Consider the following 21,316-nt stretch of genomic DNA (forward strand, 5'->3'; position numbering starts at 1 on the left):
TGTTCCTGGCCGCATTGTTTGCATTGGCCAAAAGGAGGCCTTAAGGCACATGCCCAGCAACGGAAGCACGGGGAAATGCTTCATGGTACAGAGTGGTGAGGCCATATGAGGCAATGGGGAAAGGTTAACGAGAGTATTCTGTTGAAGAGAAAAAGCAAACTGCAAAGGATCATATTTTTAGACATTATAAAGAACGCTCTGTACAAACTTGTGCCAATGTGCACGTGAGAGTATAGAGCTAAGGACCCTTGTCCTTCTGTTGAAAAAGAGCTTGCTTCCTCTGGGGCAACAGGAGGCAGTGAGAGAGGGGCCTTCCACTTGGCATGCCCCCCACATCTGGCTTTCTTGGGCAAGCGTGCACTTTTTGTGATTTTAAAGAATTGGCTCCCGCTTGGCCAGAGGAGGTGGAATGGGACACGTAGTGTCACAAGCAGGCTAGTCAGAGGCGCATGTGTTCCCTAGGAGCTGAACAGGACCTGCCGAGCCATGCAACAGCGCATCGTGGAACTCATCTCCCGCGTGTCCAATGAGGAGGTCACTGAGGAACTGCTTCACGTCAACGATGACCTCAACAACGTCTTCCTCCGCTATGAGAGGTGGGGCCGGGGTCCCTTCTCATCCTGCCCAGAGACTGTTGCCAACAGAGGAATTTCTCTCCTGAACAATGGGGAGAGGGAGAGGAGGGTTGGAAAATGCTCATCGGAGATGCTAATTTGTTCTTGACTGACAGGGAAAATGTTTCTGGTTCTCCTGGGAACCGAGCAGCAGGAAGGTGACGGGCAGAATTAGGCTCTGCCCTTTGCAAGCCTCAGGCTGCCCTGCCTCCCTGACTCCCCCCAGACCCTCTAGGGGAGGGCTGGGGCCCTGGGGCCGGGAGCTTGCACCTGCCCCTCTGAAGGTCCTTTTGAGTTTGAAAAGGATTAAAGTGGGGGGGGGGGATCTCCGCTAAGGAAAAAAGACTTCCTCTTTGCCATCTTCAAAGAAAGAAGAAAAAGAGATTTTCCCCTCCCTTTGGTAGCATTTCTAGAGTGTTCCAAAGAAGGCAGGGTGCTTAGGGAAACACACACACACACACAGTTCATTTGAGTTTTTTTTGCAGCCAAATCATTTTCAGATTTGAGGTAACCAGCTTGAAAATTCTTTTCCAAATCCTCCCCTGGGGAAGGAGTTGTCAGTAGGAGAAAATGGCAGGTGCAGCTCCCAGAGCATCACTCGGCGCCTGTGGCTCAGGCTTCCCCCAGCAAAGGCACCAGAAGACACCTTGCCCAGGGCCACCTTCTCCCAAGTCGGAGGCCCTCGACCCTCAGAGACTTGGGGCCCTGGTCCCTGCACTCACAGCGCAATGACCTGGCATCAGTTAGGGTCAGTGGGATAGATACTTGGGTCTGGTGGCTTAGACGTTTTGCTATGGGCGTCATGACTCCGGCCGGGCCTTGTCCCCGCTTCAGCTGGGGAGCAGGCATGGGTGGTCCTGGGTCTATGGGACAAATTTCGAAGAAAACTCTTTAGTAAGAATGTGGGGCCACCCAGGGGCCTCGTGTGTCATTTAGAGATCAGAAACAGATCTGGGGTGCCTCGACTCCCAGCTTGAGACCCCTTGGTTTTGCCTTGTGTCTCCAGTTTCTCTACCTTAAGTGAGCCTGGCCTTTCACCTGTTAAAGCCATTTCTGCCCCTCCTAGGATAGGAAGACGGGCTCATGTGAGCATTTTCTCCCGAGTCTGCCAAGGCCGGCCTGACCACAAATTCAGAGGCAAGCCCTGAGGTGCCATTCTGGCTAGAGTGCTGTTGATAAGACTGCTAGTCCCTCCAAGATGGTGTGAGAAAGGTACTCCAGGATTAGAAACCTTTCAGGTCTATTAGCATTCTGCTTCTTCTGATAGGCCATGGTTCATAAAAACACCCAAGTCTCTCTTGAAACCACAGTGGTCACATACTGCCTAACCAGATTATCCCTTGTGCAGATCCCTACTCACCAGATGCTGAGCCCAACAGGTCTCAGTAAAGGCTGGTTTCTCCAGTCTCTAGCTGCAGGAGGTCTCTTAGCCACCTCTTTGCCCATGGCATTTTGGAACTTTTAAATGCAAGGGCAGTCCATGTGCATGCCTCCCAGTTGCCCTTGGATTCTCCACCTGGTGGGTACAAGAGAGGAAAGGCTCTCCATGGTTGCTCCTAGCCAGGTGCCATCCACTGCTGGTGGGGAGTCTTTGGGCCAGGCCAAGGGCCTGTGCCTATCTCCCTCCTCTAAGTGTCTGCCCTGTGTGGGCCCCAGCCCCTTTCCTCCAGCAAGCTGAGCTGGGGGCATTTTAGTGACGTAGGCTAATCACACCAAGCACAGCTCTGTGGAAAGGGAGGGCATGGCATATCTGAACTACTCCCAGGTAAATGGTTGGGCCAGCCTCCCCTTTTAGGAAAGAGGAGCACTCTGGGCCCAGAGAGTGAGGGGACAGCTGGGGATGCTTATAATGACCACCTTATGATGGCATTTGCCAACCAGCACCTTCCTCCCTTACCTCCATGTGCTTGTGGGTGATCCTGGAGGCTGATCCTCTGGAGGGAAGGCATGGCGAAGTTGGGGCGGGGGAGTCCGCTCTCCCTGGTCCCCCAAATGGCCCAGATTGGTTTCCTTTCCTGGAGTCTTGGTCCCTAGGAGCTCTTCACAGGACCAGCGAGCATCACTGTGCTACATCGTCCCTCCTCACTCTGCTTTCCCTTCCCCTGTTAGGTTCGAGCGATACAGGTCAGGCCGATCGGTGCAAAATGCCAGTAATGGAGTAAGTATTCCTTCAGAATTTTCTCCTCTCCAGATGCTGGGAGACCTGCCTCCCTTTGGTCTCACCTTTGGCATTTCTAAGTGGGGGCTAAATATGTGGGTCATGAGGGGCACCTGGCTGGCCCAGTCTCTAGAGCTTGGGTTTCTCAGGGCCATGAGTTCAAGCCCCATGTTGGGGGTAGAGTTTTCTTTTAAAAAAAAAAAAATGTTAGGATAATGAAAGAGCAAGCTCTGGCTGATGGGATACTGCAAAAGAACTAGTAGACACGTTTCTGGCGGGAGTGTGGCACGCAAACCCCAAGTTACATCTCCCTGGACAGCAGCTGTCCTGGTGACTGCTTCACTTGCCTCCTTTGGGGACAGCAGGGAGGAACCAATGGGCAGGGGCCAGCATGGAGCCCTGAAGTCCTGGTGAGGAAAACTGCCTTGTTCCTGGACTAGTGCAGCATTGCTGTTTCTCCTCGGGCGCCCTGCAGTGGGCCTGCCGGCTCGTACCTAGGACCCCAGCTCGGGGCTCAGGGGCTCACCACTGTCTTATGTGCTGGCAGGTACTGAACGAGGTGACGGAAGACAACTTAATAGACCTGGGCCCGGGGTCTCCAGCTGTGGTGAGCCCAATGGTGGGGAACACGGCACCCCCATCTTCTCTCTCCTCTCAGCTTGCAGGATTAGGTAAGTGTCTCACAGGGCTATCAAGGGCCTTCTTTTCAGTCCACTTCCCGGTTGTGAGTCAGGGCTGAGGGCCCCTTTGTCTCTCTTGGTTGGAAGGCCCAAAGAGAGCCTTTAGAGGGATCCATGGAAAAGTGTATCCCTGACACCCTGTGGCTTCTTTTAGTTGATGACTTCTGTCCCTTAACTTCAAAGTTTAAACCTGTGTTGGAAAAAAGGGGGCAGTGGGGGGAGTTCCAAGCAACTGGAAGCTATTTGCCTTTAAGAAACGGTAGCTGCTGTGTTTTATCTGGAATGTTCTCTGTGGTTGAAGTGATTGTTTTCTCAAATTAACTAGGACAAGGATGGCAAATAGGTTTCAGCTCATTGGCTGCTTGGGACAAGGTCTAAGAAGGATGCTGCTTGGGAGATGAGTCTGTGGTTGATTGGTGATGCCTGCCACGGGCTTGGAAATGGGAGGTTATGGTGTAGGTGTATTTGCTCTTCTTGAACTAACCAGCAGCCCAGGGTGCTGTCTGAAGCCTAAAACAAAAGAAACTCACCACTTTCCCACTTTTCCATTTGCAAGTGTGGATTATTCTAGATGCTACAAATACACTAGATGATACACCAATTTGTAATAGATAAAATTATGGTATTGAAGTGATAACACACAGCCCTCACAAAATTCTTTCCACCTTGCTTTTCTGTTTGCCTTTTTTTTTTTCTTAATATTTATTTTTAGGGGTGCCTGGGAGGCTCAGTGGATTAAGCCTCTGCCTTCAGCTCAGGTCATGATCTCAGGGTCCTGGGATTGAGCCCCAATTCGGGCACTCTGCTCCGTGGGGAGCCTGCTTCCCCCTCTCTCTCTGCGTGCTGCTCTGCCTATTTGTGATCTCTCTCTCTGTCAAATAAATAAATAAAATCTTCAAAAACCTATTTTTCTTTATACCTTCATTCCATTTCAGTTGAATCGGGCTTTGATTTAGCGACCTGTCCATTGCTGTAATTCTGGCTTCTCAGCATCTCATGAATCCAGGAATCCAGTATGGCCACTGTTTCTCTTTTGGAGCAGATTTCTCTGCCTTCAATCCACCCAGCATATGGCCACCAGATTTAATATCTGAAAGTCAAATTTAATTCTGCCTTCCATCTTAAATAAAGGTCTAGTATTGGGGCGCCTGGGTGGCACAGTCGGGTAAGCGTCCGACTCTTGATTTTGGCTCAGGTCATGGTCTCAGGGTCATAAACTCAGGGTCATGAGATCAAGGCCCATGTCAGGCTCCACGCTGGGCATGGAGCCTGCTTAAGATTCTCTCTCTCCAATCTCCCTCTGACCTTCCCCCCCACCTCTTGCACATGTTTGCTCTCTGTCTCTCAATAAATAAATCTTAAACAAACAAACAAACAAACAAACAAAAACGGTCTAGGGGCGCCTTGGTGGCTCCATTGGCTGAGCATCTGCCTTCAGCTTAGGTCATGATCTCGGGGTCCTGGGATCGAGTCTCACATTGGACTCCTTGCTCAGTGGGGATCCTGCTTCTCCCTTTGCTCCTCCCCTCTGCTCATGTTTTCTCTCTCTCTCAAATAAATTTTAAAAACCTTTTAAGAAAAAGGGTCTGGTGTCCTCCTCATTGGCTCCTTTACCTGGCTTTTGAGGCTTTTCACAGCCCAGCCACTGCCCACCTGCCTTTCTAGCCTTTTCATTCACCATTGTCTCCAGAAGCGTGGTTCACTCCACACACCCTGGACTTCCCGGCTCTGTGCCTTGGTACCTGTCTCTCCCCCTTCTCCTCGCAACAGAGTCCCCCTTGTCCTTTAAGCCCCACTTGTGAGTCAGTTTTGAGGCTCTTCTAATTATCTCAAGCTAGGTCCTGCGGGTATCTGTCTGTCCCCCACCAGTGGGTGCGCCCGAAGGCTGAGGACCGCGTTAGTCTCAGTTGGGTCCGCTCACGATCTGGCTCTGAACGTGGTGGGTGCCTGCGAAATCTTTGTCAAGGAAATACATGAGCCAGGGGCTTAGATGTGTGACTGAGTCAGTGAGGAGCGTACTGATGAGAGCGCCACGGGACGTCTGCAGGGACACCGGCTCCAGGCTCCTCCTCACTGTCAGCAATCTCCCTCATTCATAATGACTCTTCCCTACCTTGAGCAGCTCTGGGGCTCGTGGTTTCTGTCCCCCAATCTGGGCCCCAACATGGCTCCTCCTGCATGTGGTGGGCTAGGGGTGCCGAGAAGAGGCCTGTGTCCCCGCTGCCCAACCTCCCTGTGTAAAACCCTAACCTACCCACCCTTCCGGACCTTGGGACCCTTAGTCCACAGGCCACATTTTATTCTCATCATCCCCTCCTTTGTTTTGTCGCTACAGACTTGGGGACAGAGAGCGTCAGCGGCACCCTCAGTTCACTCCAGCAGTGTAATCCCCGTGATGGCTTTGACATGTTTGCCCAGACGAGAGGGAACTCCTTGGCTGAACAACGTAAGACGTACGTGGCGACCGTTTCGGTGGCTCTCGGAAGCCATCGGGGGAGGATGGATCCAGGCCTGGTCACAGGCCAACACAAAGACGCCTTTTAGTTACCAAGTCCAGGGCTGCCAAGAACGCTGAAATATGTCTGTGAGGACTTGGCAGTAGACACAGATTTTGAATGAACACCCCCACCCCCCACCCCACAGCTCCCGCCTTGGGGTTGATTGCGGTTGGATTTCTCCCGTCAGTCACCAGAGAGTGCTCTGCGTTCTCCCGCTCCCTGTGCTGCTGAGGAGGAGCTGGGAGCTGGGGAGCTGCCAGGCACAGCATGGAGTAGCTTTTACCAGCGTAGTTTGCCTGCACGAGGGTGTGGGCAGAGGGTTCCCTGATGGCAGCGCCTGCCAGGAGAAGCCATATGAAATCCGGGACGTTGGTCCCAAAATAGACCACTCCCTGCATCTCAGGGAGGCACAGGAATATGGCTTTGAGCTTCTCGTTCAATCTTGAGGCAGGCCAAGAACGCTTTCCTGCCTCTCCCTGGGGCCCGGCACCTTGAGGCACTTGGCTTTCTGCGTTTCCATGCTCACGCATCAACAGGTTAACCAGAAACCCAACCCAAGGCCCCGTTCACGCTTCACCAGCTGTCACCACCTGCCTTGTCAAAGGCCACTGCGGCAGCTGCTTTTAAAATAAGAATTAATGTTGCCTGCAGTTTCGGGGCACCTTTGACGTCTTCTGTCATTGGGCTTTGGAGATGCCCTAGTATTGTTCCTTGAGAGGAATGTTGACAGTGGCCCAGACCCCAGAGGAAAGGAGGGGCTGAGGCAGTGCTGGAACCCTGGCCTCCTGGCTTTAGCTGCAGTCAGACAGTGCACGAGCCCTTCAACGCGGGGGAATGGTTTTCCAGGCACACGTGAGGGAGGTGCCAGGGCTGGAAAGTGATTCTGGGTTACCACCCTGTCCCCTGGGATCACTGCAGGGAACTCACTGTGCTGCTTGTCTCCAGGGTTACCTACGAGGATCCCCAAGCTGTCGGAGGACTGGCTTCTGCACTGGACAGTCGGAAACAGAGCTCTGAAGTGGTAGGTTTTCCAGTCTGTTTTTCTACCTGGAGTCCTCTGGAGGGGAAGTCGGGCTCGGTAGGAAAGCAGATGCTGGGCTGCGTGGGGGGCAGGGCCCACTGGGGGAGACTGGCGGCGTGAGAGCACTCGACTGCCTCACTGAGGAGGTACAGTCAGCCTGCCTGTGGACAAGAGTGGACAGGCCCCAAGAGATAGCAGTGTGCTCGGGCCTCCCTCCTAGGAGGCCTGGCCCCAGAGCCACCTTCTCTTCCGACCTTGGTGGCCTCTAGCTCTCAGGGCACAGGTCTCCGTAGCCAGATGGGGTCTGTCAGCTGGTGCACTGCCCTGGGGCTGGGCAGCGCTCTGATGAAACACGGGTCCGTACAAGGAAGGGAGAAGCTCATCTGAGCCACATCCGGGCTGCTCGTCCGTCGTCAGCCTCGCGACGCAGTACAGCAGTACTAGCAGGCAGTGGAGGGCCAGCATTTGGCTGGAGATCTGGGCTGGGGGTGGGTGGGAGCAGCCGTGGGATGGAGGCCAGGAGGGTCTTCTGGAAGGGGCAGAGCTAAAGGCAGAGGTGCTTTGAAGTGGGGGGTGGTGCTTGTTAGAGCCCCAGATGGCAGCTGTGGATTCTGAGGTTTCAGGTCATTGCAAGAGAAAGGATCTGTGTCTTAATGCTTCTCATGGGATTGTCCCCTTTTTCACCCAAGGAATGTGTGTGGCAGTGTGTGAATGAGTGTCTGTTTGGAGGGAAGGAGAGGGGAGGGCGGATAAGGGTCCTGGAACAGCGGAACCTCCTTTCAGGGTCCCCCAGCTGGGTTAGAGAGGAGCAGTGCTCATCTGCCCACTGGAAAGAGAGGTTGGCTTCCAGAACAAGAGTTCCTGGCCTCCTGCTGTCCGTGTCCAAATGGGCCCAGGCCGGCACCGGTTTCCATGAGAAGGCTCACCTTGGGGAAGGGACTTGGCGCCTCTGTCCTGGCTCAGGCAACTTGGTAGCCGGCCTGTGTGGCCCTCTGCACTGGCCACTAGGGGGCACAGAAGAGCCAGCCCAACTGCCTTGGGTCTGGCTTTCCACACCCCCCCACCCCTACCCCAGGACTGGGATTTCTAAAATCTATGCAGTGGTCATGTCTCTGTTTCTCCCATTACTTGGAATGTCTCCTCCCAAACTCAGAGGGCATCAGGAGGCCGGGCTGAGGGCCCACCAGCACCTCCCCTCCTTCCTGGCCCACCCCAACCTGGCTGGCAGCCCCATCCCTCCCCCTGGGCCCACCTGGTCTGCTCCCCACTGTGTTGCCCAGGCTGGCCCCTATCCACGCCCAGGGTGTGTCATGCTGCACCTCTGTCCTTATCAGTGTCCAGGCCTGAATCCGTATGTACAAGAGGTGGCCAGCTTCCTGCCCTTCACCCTTCGGGGTGTGTGGCTTGGCCCATCTCCCTGTTTTTAGAAATTTTGATGACTCCAGCATGATGGTAGGCAGATCGCTTTCATGTGTACTGCTGCATGGGGGGAAGCAGGGTTTGTGCGCCCTGTGTGTCTGTGTCTGGGTATGTCTCTGTGTGCACACACACTGACCCATGTGCGCCCTCCAGCCAAGATTGCAGCTTCTCCTGTCCTGTGTCCTAAACTGTGCTGACCTGGAAATGAAAACCGGGCCACAGGAGAGAAGGAGAACACAGGCAAGGGGAGAGAATTGTAGCACCACACCACCGAGCAGCCAGACCCAAATCGTGACTTTTTACATGCTTGTACCTGTTCAGAAAGGCCAATACACCCAAATTCAGTGTTCGAGTTAAGAGTTTGGAAAAAGAACGCACAGGTAACTGAGGAGGAGGAAAAAAGCAGAAATAAGTTAGAAAAAAAAGTAGAAATGACTTCGTGAAAGCTGGTTCTTTGAAAAAGTGACCCTTTGCCAACCGCAGAGCCCTAATGAGCAGAAGTAGCATGATCAGCCTTCCGTGACCTCACGGAGATCTTTCAGGTGTGCGGGGATAGTTGGCATGAGTACTTGGTACCCTGTTGGGATTCTCGGTTACTAAACTTCTCTTCTCTTTTTCAGGCAGGTAAGGGGGAACATGCTGACGGTGGGGGTGGGGGGCAGCGGGTCCCATCTCCTTGCACACTGATGACAGATCAACTCTGAACAGTGGCTTTTCTGTCTCCATGATATATACTGTTGCTTTCTTTATCCTGGGTCTTGCTGTGACTTTTCTTTCTGGGACTTTTCTGTCCTCGGCCCAGAAGAGGGGTAAAGGTGGGCACTCTGACCTGGAGCCCATAGACAGCTGGCTCATAACCCAAGGAATGGTGAGAAGTCACCAGCTGCGCCGAGCCCCCTGTCCTCCCTAGCGCTTATCTGTGTCACGTGCTGAGCCCTTGTGAGTCAAGACAGTACAAGGCCATTCTCTCCTTTCTGACTGGGTGCCAAATTTTCCCCTCCTGCGTTTGTGCGATCTCCCGAAGCCACAGACTTCCGGCCCTGGAAATACCTTCTCTGGTTTTCTGCTGAGATCCGTGCCCCTGAGCCTTAAGGGTCTGGGACATTTGTGGGAGTGAGGGGAGGGCTCTTTCCCTCCTTTTACTGTCTCTGGAGCTCTCGGCAGTATTCAGTTTTCCAGGATAGAGCACAAGTTTCTGTGGTTTTTGCTTCGATGTGGGGGGCATTTCTGAGAGAACAGACTTGAAAGTATCTGATGGGTTGAAGAAGCCCCCTCCAGACTATCAATTTGGCAGTCCTAGGCTGATGGGTTTTTATAATGGAGTTATTTGCGTCCACTACATCCCCTAGAAGAATTTGAGACATCTTTAAGATATACACAAACAATGGGAGCAGAGTAAAAAGAAGACAAAACCAGGGGAGGGTTTTCTTTGTTTTGTTTTGTTCTTAAGGATTTTATTTATTTCTTTGACAGAGGGAGAGAGATCACAAGTAGGCAGGCAGAGAGAGAGAGAGGGAAACAGGCTCCCCACTGAGCAGACATCCCAATGTGGGGCTCGATCCCAGGACCCTGAGATCATGACCTGAGCCGAAGGCAGAGGCTTAACCCACTGAGCCACCCAGGCACCCCTGTTTTTTGTGTGGTTTTTTTGTTTGTTTGTTTGTTTGTTTTTAATTCGATAGCCAACATATAGTACAGCATTATTTTTAAGCTGGGGGAGTTTTAATATCATAAACACATTTCTCATGAAGTAGAGTTTTTCCGCCACAGAGTCCTGGGTGGGTCTCTCCTGCCTCATGTGGTCCAGTGGCCCTGAGTCTGATACAGAACAAGAGGATGACCTCGTTCCAGGCCGCTAGCCTTGGAGCGATGATTTCATTCCAGTTAAGCCCTGGTCCTCACCGAGCACCTCTGACCGAGAGCCCAAAGGTCTCTGCAGGCTGGAGCAGGATGGGTTGCACAGAAGCAGGCTGAAGAGGAATTGTGACGCGTCAGCCCGTAGGGTGGAGCAGGGGAGACACTAGGCACACACACTAGGGGGAGGACGCATAACTGACAGCCCGTGGCCAGCGTGTCTGAGATGGGAGGCATAGTGGGGGTCACCTGCCTGAGCAAGGTGTGGCCAGCATGCAAGGCTGTGGGGGCATCTGCCTGTCACTCCGGCTTGGAACTAAGGACCTTTGCATGGACACACTCAGGTCTCAGCAGCAGGCACTCCATACTGCCGTGTTGCTACACTAGACCACGCAGCAGTTGTGAGACAGGTAGGCTGCCTGGGCCCTTCATTGACTTCTTCAGGGACAGGCTGGGGCTTGGGTCCCATGTGCAGGTGACCTTAGAGTAGGACTCCTGGAGACCATGTCCACATCAATTCCAAATTGGGAGGATCCAGCCATGTGTCCTTGTGCCTATTAATCCTGCAAAAAAGGATACTGCCCATACAAAGTACCCTGAGTGTGGCTTTGGCCGGTGGTGGCACCTGCCTCTGCCCATACAGAGCCCCCCTCTTCCGTCCTGTCCCCCTACTAGAGCTCCAGTCTCCAACTTCCCAGAAACAAGCCCAACTAACAGCTAACCCGATATCTCACCTGCCTGACTGCAGTGTTGTTCTTGTTTCTTTTAAACAACGTCTATTAATTGCTTTGCCTTATTTCCCATAGTGTAGAAACCCTGAGTCTTTCCAACCCCCCCCCAAGTACAAATTCTTTACTTGGAAACTTTTTGTGCTATTGAGTGAGACTGAAGGGCTTCTAGACCGTTCCTCATGTTTTGGTGGCAGTGGGACGCGTCATAGGGAGGCTTTCACAGTTCTCTAGAAAGAACACACCTGACCTTTTCAGAAATTGCTCCCGTTGGCGTGGTAGATCAGACTCGTGGGCTGCCTTGTAGAGTTGGGGCTTGGTCTCCTGGGACGCTGGGTGTCTAGGTGACCAACACCGCAGTTAACCGTCCCAGATTCATTGGCCATCAAAGAGAACCCTGAGAGGCATGGTGAGCCAGCCTGCCCGGAGACTGCTGATGCACTGTGGCCCCCCTCAACCTCACGCCCTCTCCACGTGTAGGGCGCAGCCAGAAAGATCCCCTGAGAGGACTGAACATAAGTTCCGACAGGAGCAGCGGTAGTTTAGTGGGAGTGCACTGCTGCCAAAGCCCAGGTTTGGGCCTGGGAGCGGTGGGGTGCTCTGCTCAGCCCTGGAGGACCCCCCCAGACACAGCAAGGCCAAAGCCACAAAGGTGTCTGGCTGTGGCCAGGCCTGCGGCACTGCCTCTCCCGCACCTGCAGCCCGTCGAAGGACAGTGGACAGCTCCCCCAGCGTTCATGTCAAAATCTGCCACTTCTGGCTCAGCACGCCAGTTTCTCTTCGGACTCTGCAGATGGGCTGGGCACGTCTCCCCATTTCCTCAGCCGAGCCAGCCTCACGGGCGCTGGTCTGTGTGGGATGGGTGGTCCTGTGCCAGCTTCCTTTATTTTTCTGTCTTCGCCATCTTTTTCTTTCTGTTCCCCTCCCCCAACACCTTCCTCTTCAGACCTTTGGACCAGCCTTTAGCTCTGGATCATTGTCCAAGAAGATGCTAAAACCATGGCATGGCAGAGGCCACATCTCTTGGGGATCCGCTTGAGTCTCATTGGAGATGAGAACACTGGGTCCTCCCAGGGGCCTGGTGACGTGCCCAAAGCCACGGGGCAGTGACAGAGTCCATTGCCCTCTTCCTTGGCCAAGGCCTCTCCCTTCCCTTCCATCGGTGCGGACAGGAGAGCTTCCTCTTCCTCCCTCCCCGTTTCTGCAGTTCCTGTCTAGGAAGCAGCATGCGTGCTTAATCTGAGTCCAGTATTACCTGCACTACTAGAAGGAACTTTGCCCGGCTGGAAGTCTCAAGGCATTGGTTTATCAGGCCTGGAGGTTTATATAGCTAAGGTGTTCTCTCCAACCACAAGGAACTCAACCCTTGCCCTGTGTTCTATAAGCTTTACTCCTAGGTCACCCCGTGGCTGAACTAGGATTCCCACCCCGAGGCCAAGTACCTTTCTTTTTTTTTTTTTTTTTAGATTTTATTTATTTATCAGAGGGAGAGAGGGGGAGAGAGCGAGCATAGGCAGACAGAATGGCAGGCAGAGGCAGAGGGAGAAGCAGGCTCCCTGCCGAGCAAGGAGCCCGATGTGGGACTCGATCCCAGGACGCTGGGATCATGACCCGAGCCGAAGGCAGCTGTTTAGCCAACTGAGCCACCCAGGCGTCCCCCAAGTACCTTTCTTACTGGAAGGACTCAATGCCAGCTGTGTACGATATCGCTGGGTTTCAGAATTAGGAAACAGAAACCCTGACCTGGAAGTTAAGGGGTTTGGAGTCCTCGGTGGTGAAAACTAAGTATGACCCAGCCATCATCCTATTTCACAGATAGGGAAACTGAGGCCCAAGAATTGCCCAAGTCCCATCCCCATTCCTGCTCTGCCTTTTTACACAAAGACCTGAGGCTTCTTAGGGTAGCAGAGGCTCCAGGGCTCCCGAGCGAAGAATCAAATCCAGGGAAAAGTGATTGCTTGAAAAATGATCTGACCAGCCCAGCCCGAGGGCCCATCGCTGGGTGTCCTGGCTCCTGGGGCTTCGCCTATAGGATGTGCTTCCAGAAGCCCACTTTTTTATTAGGAGACGTCTAAGAGAAGGAGAAAAAGTGTTCCCATGATCCATCTTTTGGGAAGTTTTGTTTTGTTTTGTTTTTTGAGGAGTTTCTCAAATGTCGATGTTTATTTTCTGAGTGAGCTGGGTTTCAGGATTAATCCTCAAGGAAGAAAACTGGTGCCAACCTCGAGGGGCTGACTTTGGAACAGGGACAAAAATATTGTAAACCAAATCAGAAGGTTGAAGGCCCGTGACCCCTTCATGGCTTTTTCTCAAGCTCCCGCCACACATCAGAAAGCTCTGCCCCTCAAACCTCCATTTCTCCTTGATAGGCTAAAGCTGGGTCGGTATAAAACCCGCAGTGCACACTCCCAGCCACTGACTGTGGTTGGGCGTTTTTTCTGTTTGGAGATACCGCTAACTTTCCAGGCTGTTTCTGAGAACTGGGCGTGGCACACATTGTCCCAGACCAGGCATTCTGACTTAGAGAAGCATCAAGATATGAAAATTGGCATCTCCTGTCCCACGAACAAGTCAAGACAGAAGTCCTGCCAGTGAGCGTGAAATCAGCAGGTCATGCCCCACGTGTCCTGCTGCCGTTTTTTGCTGTTGAGGGAGGCGGGTGCTGCCTTGGGTACCGTTAGCCCATCCATGCCAGGGATCTGTGCCCTCCAGAGGGAGAATCACTTGTTCCTTGTCCCTAGGAGCCCTCTCAGGATGATTTGAACTTGGCATTTTTTTCATTGCAGTGTTATGTTCCCACTTAATGACAACATAGATGGAATCTTCCTGATCTGATTGCCATTGGGCTTGCACCTTTACGAAGTTGCCTTTATGAAGACACTGCTGGGTCTCTAGTTAGGCCCAAGACCTGGGAAGCTACCCCAGGTGCCTGGAGCGAGGGGGCTGCTGCTGCGCCAGCTGTGTGGGTGCGCAGAGCTCCTGCAGGATCACAGACCCCTGCCTGGTGCGCTCTGGTAGGCTTAGGAGTCCTCGCTCTTCCTCACACCGCAAAGCCCGCCAGCAGCAGGTTTCTGCCTCCAGGAGTGGCTTGTCCCTATCAGGGCAGGGCTGGTGATGGGAAATCTTTGTTCTTTTCCTTTGTTAAGGTCATGTTATGTTTTAGATTTTGGCAAACACGAAGGCAGCATGCTGATTGCTTATTTTAACTGTATTCTTACCCTAGATTGTGACGCTGGGGGAAACCAGCCAGAGACACAGTGCTAGTGAATTTTCTGGAAATAGCGGACTTGGGAGCTACTCTTGTGTACTAGCCAAATGCAGGTTTCAGAATCACTTCTCACCCCTCTCCTGCCCCCCAGGCTTGGGCATGGCTGGGCCAGGCCTGGAGACAGCTCAGGTGCCCGTGAGACATACCTTCGTTGGCTCGGAACCCACCCACCCATTGCTCCCCAGTTCTCCATTCTCTTCCCGAACTCCTTTCTTTTGGTTCCCGAAGCCCAGCCAGCCCTTGAGAGCCGGGAAGATGGGGTGAGACTTAGGAACCACCGCATACCGGGGCTGCTTCATGATTCTCCCCTGAAGATACACAAAGCCGACTTTGGTCATCAAAGCTCTAGCTTACACCCATTTCTGTTGGCGAGAGATGGGCCTGCTGTCAGCCAGGCCTACCCAGTCCCCGGCGCTCCCCTCCTCCCACTCACCAGTGCACCAGGACACAGTCTGAAATACTTTCAGTGCCTGCCTGACCACCTGCACCCCCACTCTGGGCAGACTGCCCCTTGGCCCAGTGACATTGGAGGGGGCCCCCTGGTGTCTCCTCTTCTCACCCCTGGGAGTGAGGCCAGACAGCCAATAGGCAGGACTCTTCCAAGGGCCCTAACCTTATGAGCTCAAGTTCAAAACCAGCCTACAGGACCAGCGCATTTCCTGAGACAAGAAGGGGCTTTGCAACCCTGGGCTGAGAGTAGTCAAAAAGTTATCCATTTCAAGAACGCGTACTGCTGCCCTCCCGTCCCCCCACCCGACCCCTGGTCAGCCCTGCTTCTTAGAACTGGCCACCTCATTGCTTCCCTCACCTGCCATTTCATATGTGGCTGCCTTGTGTTGCCCGCACCTGCTGTGCCAATGTGTTTTTTTGCTCTGTGTACGTTTTGGTTTCGTTTGGGGGTTGCTTTTGACGATTTCCTTTGTTCGGTGTTCTGTCTCCCCTCACCTGGCTGTGGGGCTGCCTGACCCGCTGCTTGCCGCCTCCATAGATCCCCGTTGCGCAGCCGTCTGTCATGGACGACATTGAAGTGTGGCTCAGGACGGACCTGGTGAGACTTGACTTTTCTCTATCGTGCGCGGGCTGTGGCGAGGCAAGCGCTTCTAACGACAGGCCAGGGACCACCGGCTGCTTCCCCAAGGGGTGGCGGAGGAGGGTGGCCAGCCGGCTCTGCTCGCATGCCCTCCTGCCCACCCCGGGCTGTGGCTGCCCCAGTGCACCTGCTCCGGGCACGGGCCCCGAACCCCGGCTGCCCCAGGAGCCGCAGCGGGCAGGGCTCTGGCTGGCTCCAGAGCACACACTTGTCCCTGGTTACTGTTCTGTAGCAGCTGTGTGTGTGCGTGGGTTTTTTTGGTTTGGGTTTTTTTTTTTGTTTTTTTTTTTTGTTGTTGTTGTTGTTGTTTTGCTTTGGGGTTTTTGCTTTAGGGTTTTTGGATCTTAGCGGGGTTTATTTTTAATTTTTTTTTTCCCTTTTCATGTGAAATTCTGCACAGATGAGTTGGGTGTTTTGTTTTTGCTTTTGTTTTTCAATTTACTGTCATTCCCACTTCCCTAGTGTCTTCTGGTATCTTGGATTTAAAAGAACCCTTGCCCTAGAGACTGTTTAGCCGCAGGGCTAGGATAGGAAGGTGAGGACATGACGCATCTGTCAGTGGCAGCAGGTCCCAAGAAAGGAGGGCTGTGGTGGCTGGTCCCTCCCTCTGCTGCTTACAAAGCACTTCCCTGGCCGCAGAGTGGGGGTTGTGGGCTGGGGGGCTGATGAAGAAATGCACTCTGGGAGGGGAAGCAGCTTACCCAAGGGCATGGCTGGGCAGAGTCCCAGTCCTGCAGATACCTCATCTCTTCTTTCTAGCTACCACCTCTTTAGGGTACCCTGTCCCCAGAACAGAACATCTTTAACCACAAGGTTGGCCTGGCTGGCAGGTGGCTGCTGACTTGCCCCCCCCTTCTGCACCCCAGGGGGCCACCTCCCCACAAAGCCAGGCTTTCTGAAACACTCATTGCCCAGCAAGGCAGACACCCAGGTGCCTTGCCAGGGAAGGAAGAGAATACCCCCGACCTCTTTCCCAAGGGAATGCCTAGAAAAGAAATAGCTCGTCTCCCAGAAAGAAGTGAAGCAGGAAGAAACAAGGCCTTCCCCTCACAAGGGGGGCCCGGGGTTCAGAAACAGGCAGGGACCCACCCAGCAAGGCTGAGTACCAGGTCGTGGCAGAGCCAGGAAGGAAGCCAGATCTGCTGGCCGAGCCCAAGGCCTTGTCCACTTCCCCATCCAGCTCGCTTCTCTTTCGCTGTGCAGTGACTTCCCAGGGACCACTGCATCCTCCAAACAAGTCTTACCCACCACATTGCTAAGAAGTCTCGGAGCTTCCATGGCTTCTTGGGGACTGGCAGCAGGTGACGGAATCTGGGCTACAAGAGGCTGTGGGACACGGCTTCTGGCGGGACGGCACTCCAGCGGCCAAAGACTGCCTCCTTGTCAGCCCTGTGCCCGGAGCTTCGTGGCGCTCTCGCAGTTCCCAGCTGTGGGCATGGACAGTGTGTTCCCAGATCCGTGCGGCTGCTGAGTGAATGAGCACCCGAGGGGGCCCCGGGCAAGCTTTGGGCTCAGCCTCCCTGAGGTCCCTGCTCTGGGAGAATGTGGTGGGTGCGCAGCAGCCTGCTCTGGGCCTGTCCGGAGCTCAGCCCAGAGAGCCAGACTATGCCCTTTTTTTTTCTTTTCTTTCGGTTTTTTTTTTTTTTTAATTTTTCTTCCTGGCTCTTCTGGAGGATCAAAGCCTAGAACTACTCAGTTTGGGGTTTTTGTTCTGTTTTGTGTTGGTTTTGCTTTTTGGAAAAACAAACGTCTGAGTCTCTGCTGGGACAGGCAGTCCTCGACTGTTGTGGAACTCCAGGAAGAGGAAATGGGAGGGTTGGCTGAACCCATGTCGCCAGGGTGGGACCCTAATGCTGCTCTCTTCTGCTCCTCCCGCAGAAGGGCGATGACCTAGAGGAGGGCGTCACGAGTGAAGGTACGACCTGGTCAGCACCTTGACAGCTCCCTACCCTCTGTGGGTTTCTCCTGCCCGGGGCTCTTGGGGTGCACAGGGGCCAGCACCCATGTGGTCTTGGGCCTCTCCTGGTGCCCATCCGTGCTTGGCCTGGCCTCCTCTGCCATGGGCTGCTCTGCTCTGCCCCAGCCAGGCCCCGTGCTGATGGGGGGAAGTGTCAGAAGAAGGTCCCAGAGTTAGTGATGAGTGGGGCAGTGGGGTGGGACAGTGCCACGGTTGCCAGAGGCTCTCACCCCTGCCCACGCCCCTCCTGCCCATAGGCTCCCAGACCTGCAGTCCTAATCAGTTTGTCCCTCCCCCCGAATTCTTAATCCAGTGGAGATGCAAGATATGTGCCCGGAAGTCCACAGGGCACAGAGGGCACTTCTCAGGCCTGGCGTCCTGTGACCTCACTTCTGGAGGGCCAGTGGACCCCTTCCTCCTGAACCACCTGTCAGCAGCCAGGCTTCCTGTTTGCCTGGGAGGCCACAGAGGAGGGAATCAAGGCTGGGTCTTCAGGCAGCAGAGGGCCCAGAATCAGCCCCTGTGTGGGCTGGCTGCTCCCCTGCTCCCCTGCCCCTCCCTGCCCCTCCCTGCCTCCTTCCCTGGCAGGCAGCCCAGAGCCAGGGTGGTGAGGGTGGGGACTTGCACAGGGGCACTGGAAGGGGACTCCACGGGGAGCAGGTGGGATGTGGTCCTTTGATCCTCACTGCAGGCCTAACCCCCTACCAATCCTGGCCCTTGCGCGGGGTTTTGTATTGCAGAATTCGACAAGTTCCTGGAAGAAAGAGCCAAAGCTGCTGAAATGGTCCCCAGCCTCCCCTCGCCCCCAGGGGAGGCCCCAGCCCCAGCCTCAAACCCCTCCGGCCGGAAGAAGCCAGAACGGTCAGAGGATGCCCTCTTCGCCCTGTGAGCTGGTCTGTAGTTCGGCTCCCCAAACGGCAGGTCACCTCCTATCTCCCCGGTCCACATGAGGCACTGGCCGCCCCTCCCATCTCCAGTCCCCACTTGGTCCTGTGCTGCTGTGTCTCCATGGAAATGCCCCATGTTTGCTCCCAGGCCTCCCACTAGTTGGGACCAGCTTTAGCCACCTTCTTCTCTCTGGGGGGGGTGGGACAGTGCCACGGTTGCCAGAGGCTCTCACCCCTGCCCATGCCCCTCCTGCCCATAGGCTCCCTCTGCCTGTATGTCCTCCCTGGAAAAGCAGGCCGTGGGACCATTTGCCGAGGAGACACCTAGACTGTCTTTTCTCCAGTCCCCTTCCCACAGAGAAGGGGGTCAGACTCCAGGCCCTTCCCCCACACAGCCCACCCCTGCCTGCCTCAGCAGGTCTCCTTGGACCGGCCTACCCTCCCATGCCCCTGTTCCAGAAAGGGCTTGTCTGCACCTGTGGGCTTGGTCTCCCTCCTTGGAATGCTGCTCCCTGACGCGTGTCACGCTGTGGCACTTGGTGTGCTCGGCACTTTAGAAGGCTGTGTGGGTGCCCGTGTGTGAGGCCTCTCGTCCTCTTGACCCTCTCTCCATCACTAAGCTGCTAGCCCAGCCCCCCCTGGCCACGCCAGCTCAGCGGCTGAGCCTGGGATCAAGGGGGCCCTGTAGGCTCCTGGGGTGCAGAGGGAGAACCAGGGGCAGTTGTGAGGATGGCACACAACCCGCCGATGGTGGTCATGAGGCATGTGGGTTAGCCCCGCAGAGATACACTACCGGAAGCCAAACCACCCCATGCCCACCACCCGCTGCCCTCGCGCAGTTGTCCCTGTGTCCTGACAGCCAGCCAGCCCTCCTCCCCCTGCCCCTACCCCAGACCCTCCTGGCCACCGACTTGTACCCTCTCTCCAAGCCGACCCGGAAAGCTAACACGAACCTGAGGCTGACTACACTTGCTTCCGTTACTGGTGTGGCTCCTGGCCATGGGCAAGGTGCCCGAGCCAGCCTGACCCACCCCTGTTCTATGGTTGCCCAGAAGAAGGAAAGCACCGTGGCAGCTGCTTCCGTCCAGCCTGTGAGTCTCTGGGGCCCGGGTCAATGTCCCAGTATGCTCTGCCCAGGTGTCTGCGCCAGACATGTTCGCAAGCTGTAGTGCCGTCAGCCCTTCCCACCTGGCAGCCGGAGCAGGGAGCTCCTCGGCATAGGCTGCCTTGACACAGGCCGACACCAGTGCCTTGGGCTCTGGGAGAAACATCTGGGGCTGGGCCTGGACACCTCCGATGCAGAGCGAGGCGCCGCCCAGCCCAGAACCCCTTGCCCAGGCATGTGCCGCAGCTTCCCCCATAAGAGGAGGCCTGGGGTCTGGCTGGGGGCTCGTCTGGCAGGACCAGCTGGGGAGGTCACACTCCAGTTCCTCAGGGGACATGCAGAAGCTCCTCCTCAGAGATCAGAGCTCAGCCAGCCTAACTCCAGCCCTGCCCTCTCTCTTCCCCCCACCCCTGCGCCTCGGGCCACCTGCCCCTCTCTGCAACATGGCTCACACGTAGAACCCCCCGAGGCCTGCTTGCATGTTCATATGTCTGAAGTCAGCTGGCTTGACAGGAGCTGTAGAGAAGGTGGCCAGGATGGTTCAGCTGGACCCAGCGACCCAGGTGCCCGCCATGTGGCACAGTCTGGAGCACTTGTCTCTGTGAGAACTAGTGGCCTGCCTTCGTAGCAGGGCCTTGGGGGTCAGTTCTGTGACAGCCACCGAGCCTGGCATCCTCTGAGGGAAGAACCAGCCTCCCTGCCTTATAGGAAGGGGAGTCCCCACAAGAACGGGTTCATGAGGGGAGGGGGGCTCCTGGCAGTGAGTGAAGCTGAGGCCAGCATCTGTCTGGGGAGACCGCAGCACAGCTGCTCTGTACCCGTGGTCCAGAGCTGCCCCCCAACTCCAGGCCGGGCTTGGAGAGACCAGGTCAGCCCGGCGGTGGTGGTGGATCCTGTAAGCTGACAGGAAGGTGCCGGCCCATGCAGGGGAGTGTCACCTGCCTTCCTGTCCTGGAGCTGCCCCTCCTGCTCCCACACGCATCAAGTCCAGAAGCAGCCTGCCTCTACCTGGAGGCCAAGGTGACGCTTGAAGCCTGCCCAGAAAGCCAAGTCAGGGCCCCAGTGGCCTTAAAGGGGTGCTGCCCAGCCCTTCCTGTCCCCAAGGCAATCGGCCCCCTCAGCCACAGACTGCTGGCTGCCTTCCACCTGGGGAGCACAGGCTACCTGCTTAGGGAAGGGAGCAGAGCTGTGGCAGGTGAGCTGGCCAGTGCCTGCGCCCCAGGAGAGGGAGACCCTCACGAGCCATCAGCCTTTCCACAAGTGTTAGAAATCACAGATACAGTATGTACTTAATTACACTAAATTATTGCTGGGATTCCTTATAAGCACTAATTATACCTGATTATAGGTTAAAATATTTATTTTGTCAAAATATTTTCTTGGGGATGTGTTGAACCTTTTCTGTGTTCATTGTGTGCTAAGACGAGAAAACTAACCATGGCTTCCTGCCTGCCTTCGGGGCCAGTGGCCAGCAGTAACCAGGGCCATGGTGGGCTTCTGGCTGGCCTGCCGCAGAAGGGTCCCTATCCGGGAGCCCCAGGTACCGAGCCGGCTGCCTGGGGCCAGGCCGAGAGGTGACCCACCTGTTTATCTGTGCAGGGGACAAGGGCTTTCTCAGCTGACAGGGCTTGTTGCTGGTATGGGCCAGAGGAAAGGGTGACTGTTCGTCTGTTGTCTGTCCTCCTGTCTTTTGTTGTCAGCCCCATCCGTGTGAGCGACCATGCTGTCTGCCGGGGCTTGCTGCCCTTCCCCTGCTCACCCGGGGGTCCAGAGCAAGGGGGCCTGCCCTGCCATGCAAGGCCCCCAACTGGGAGAGTGGTGGCAGGGACGCTAGATGGCTCCGGGGGGCAGCAGGCGCCTGGACTCCTCCAGCAGCCTGTGGCAGACAGCTGCTCAGCCTCCCACACACCCTCTCCTCCTCTTCCTGCTGCCCACCCCCACTTTGCCTCCACATACACCCGTTTCTGACTCAGTGCACCCAGCCTTCTGGATGGTTTGAGGGGGACTGTGGGCTCGCTGGGGAAAAGCTGCCACCAA

General features: G+C 55.2%; 1 protein-coding gene across 5 annotated transcripts in view; it reads left to right on the forward strand.

Moving 5' to 3' along the window:
* TOM1L2 (target of myb1 like 2 membrane trafficking protein) overlaps positions 1–19,138 on the forward strand; it is a 118,976-nt gene extending 99,838 nt beyond the window's left edge. For 2 of the 5 annotated variants that reach the window (XM_059379851.1, XM_059379850.1), the window contains 9 exons: positions 463–596; positions 2,724–2,772; positions 3,320–3,443; positions 5,788–5,905; positions 6,896–6,971; positions 9,193–9,258; positions 15,229–15,288; positions 17,209–17,245; positions 18,028–19,138. In XM_059379851.1, coding sequence (XP_059235834.1) covers positions 463–596; positions 2,724–2,772; positions 3,320–3,443; positions 5,788–5,905; positions 6,896–6,971; positions 9,193–9,258; positions 15,229–15,288; positions 17,209–17,245; positions 18,028–18,176 — 813 coding nt within the window. In that variant the 3' untranslated portion in view covers positions 18,177–19,138. The remainder of the gene's footprint in view (positions 1–462; positions 597–2,723; positions 2,773–3,319; positions 3,444–5,787; positions 5,906–6,895; positions 6,972–9,192; positions 9,259–15,228; positions 15,289–17,208; positions 17,246–18,027) is intronic. The other 3 variants (XM_059379847.1, XM_059379848.1, XM_059379849.1) reach the window with 3 other exon arrangements.
* The last annotated feature ends 2,178 nt before the right edge of the window (positions 19,139–21,316 follow it).

Source organism: Mustela nigripes, chromosome 16 (assembly GCF_022355385.1).
Source record: "Mustela nigripes isolate SB6536 chromosome 16, MUSNIG.SB6536, whole genome shotgun sequence".
In the NCBI taxonomy this organism is placed as follows: Eukaryota; Metazoa; Chordata; class Mammalia; order Carnivora; family Mustelidae; genus Mustela; species Mustela nigripes.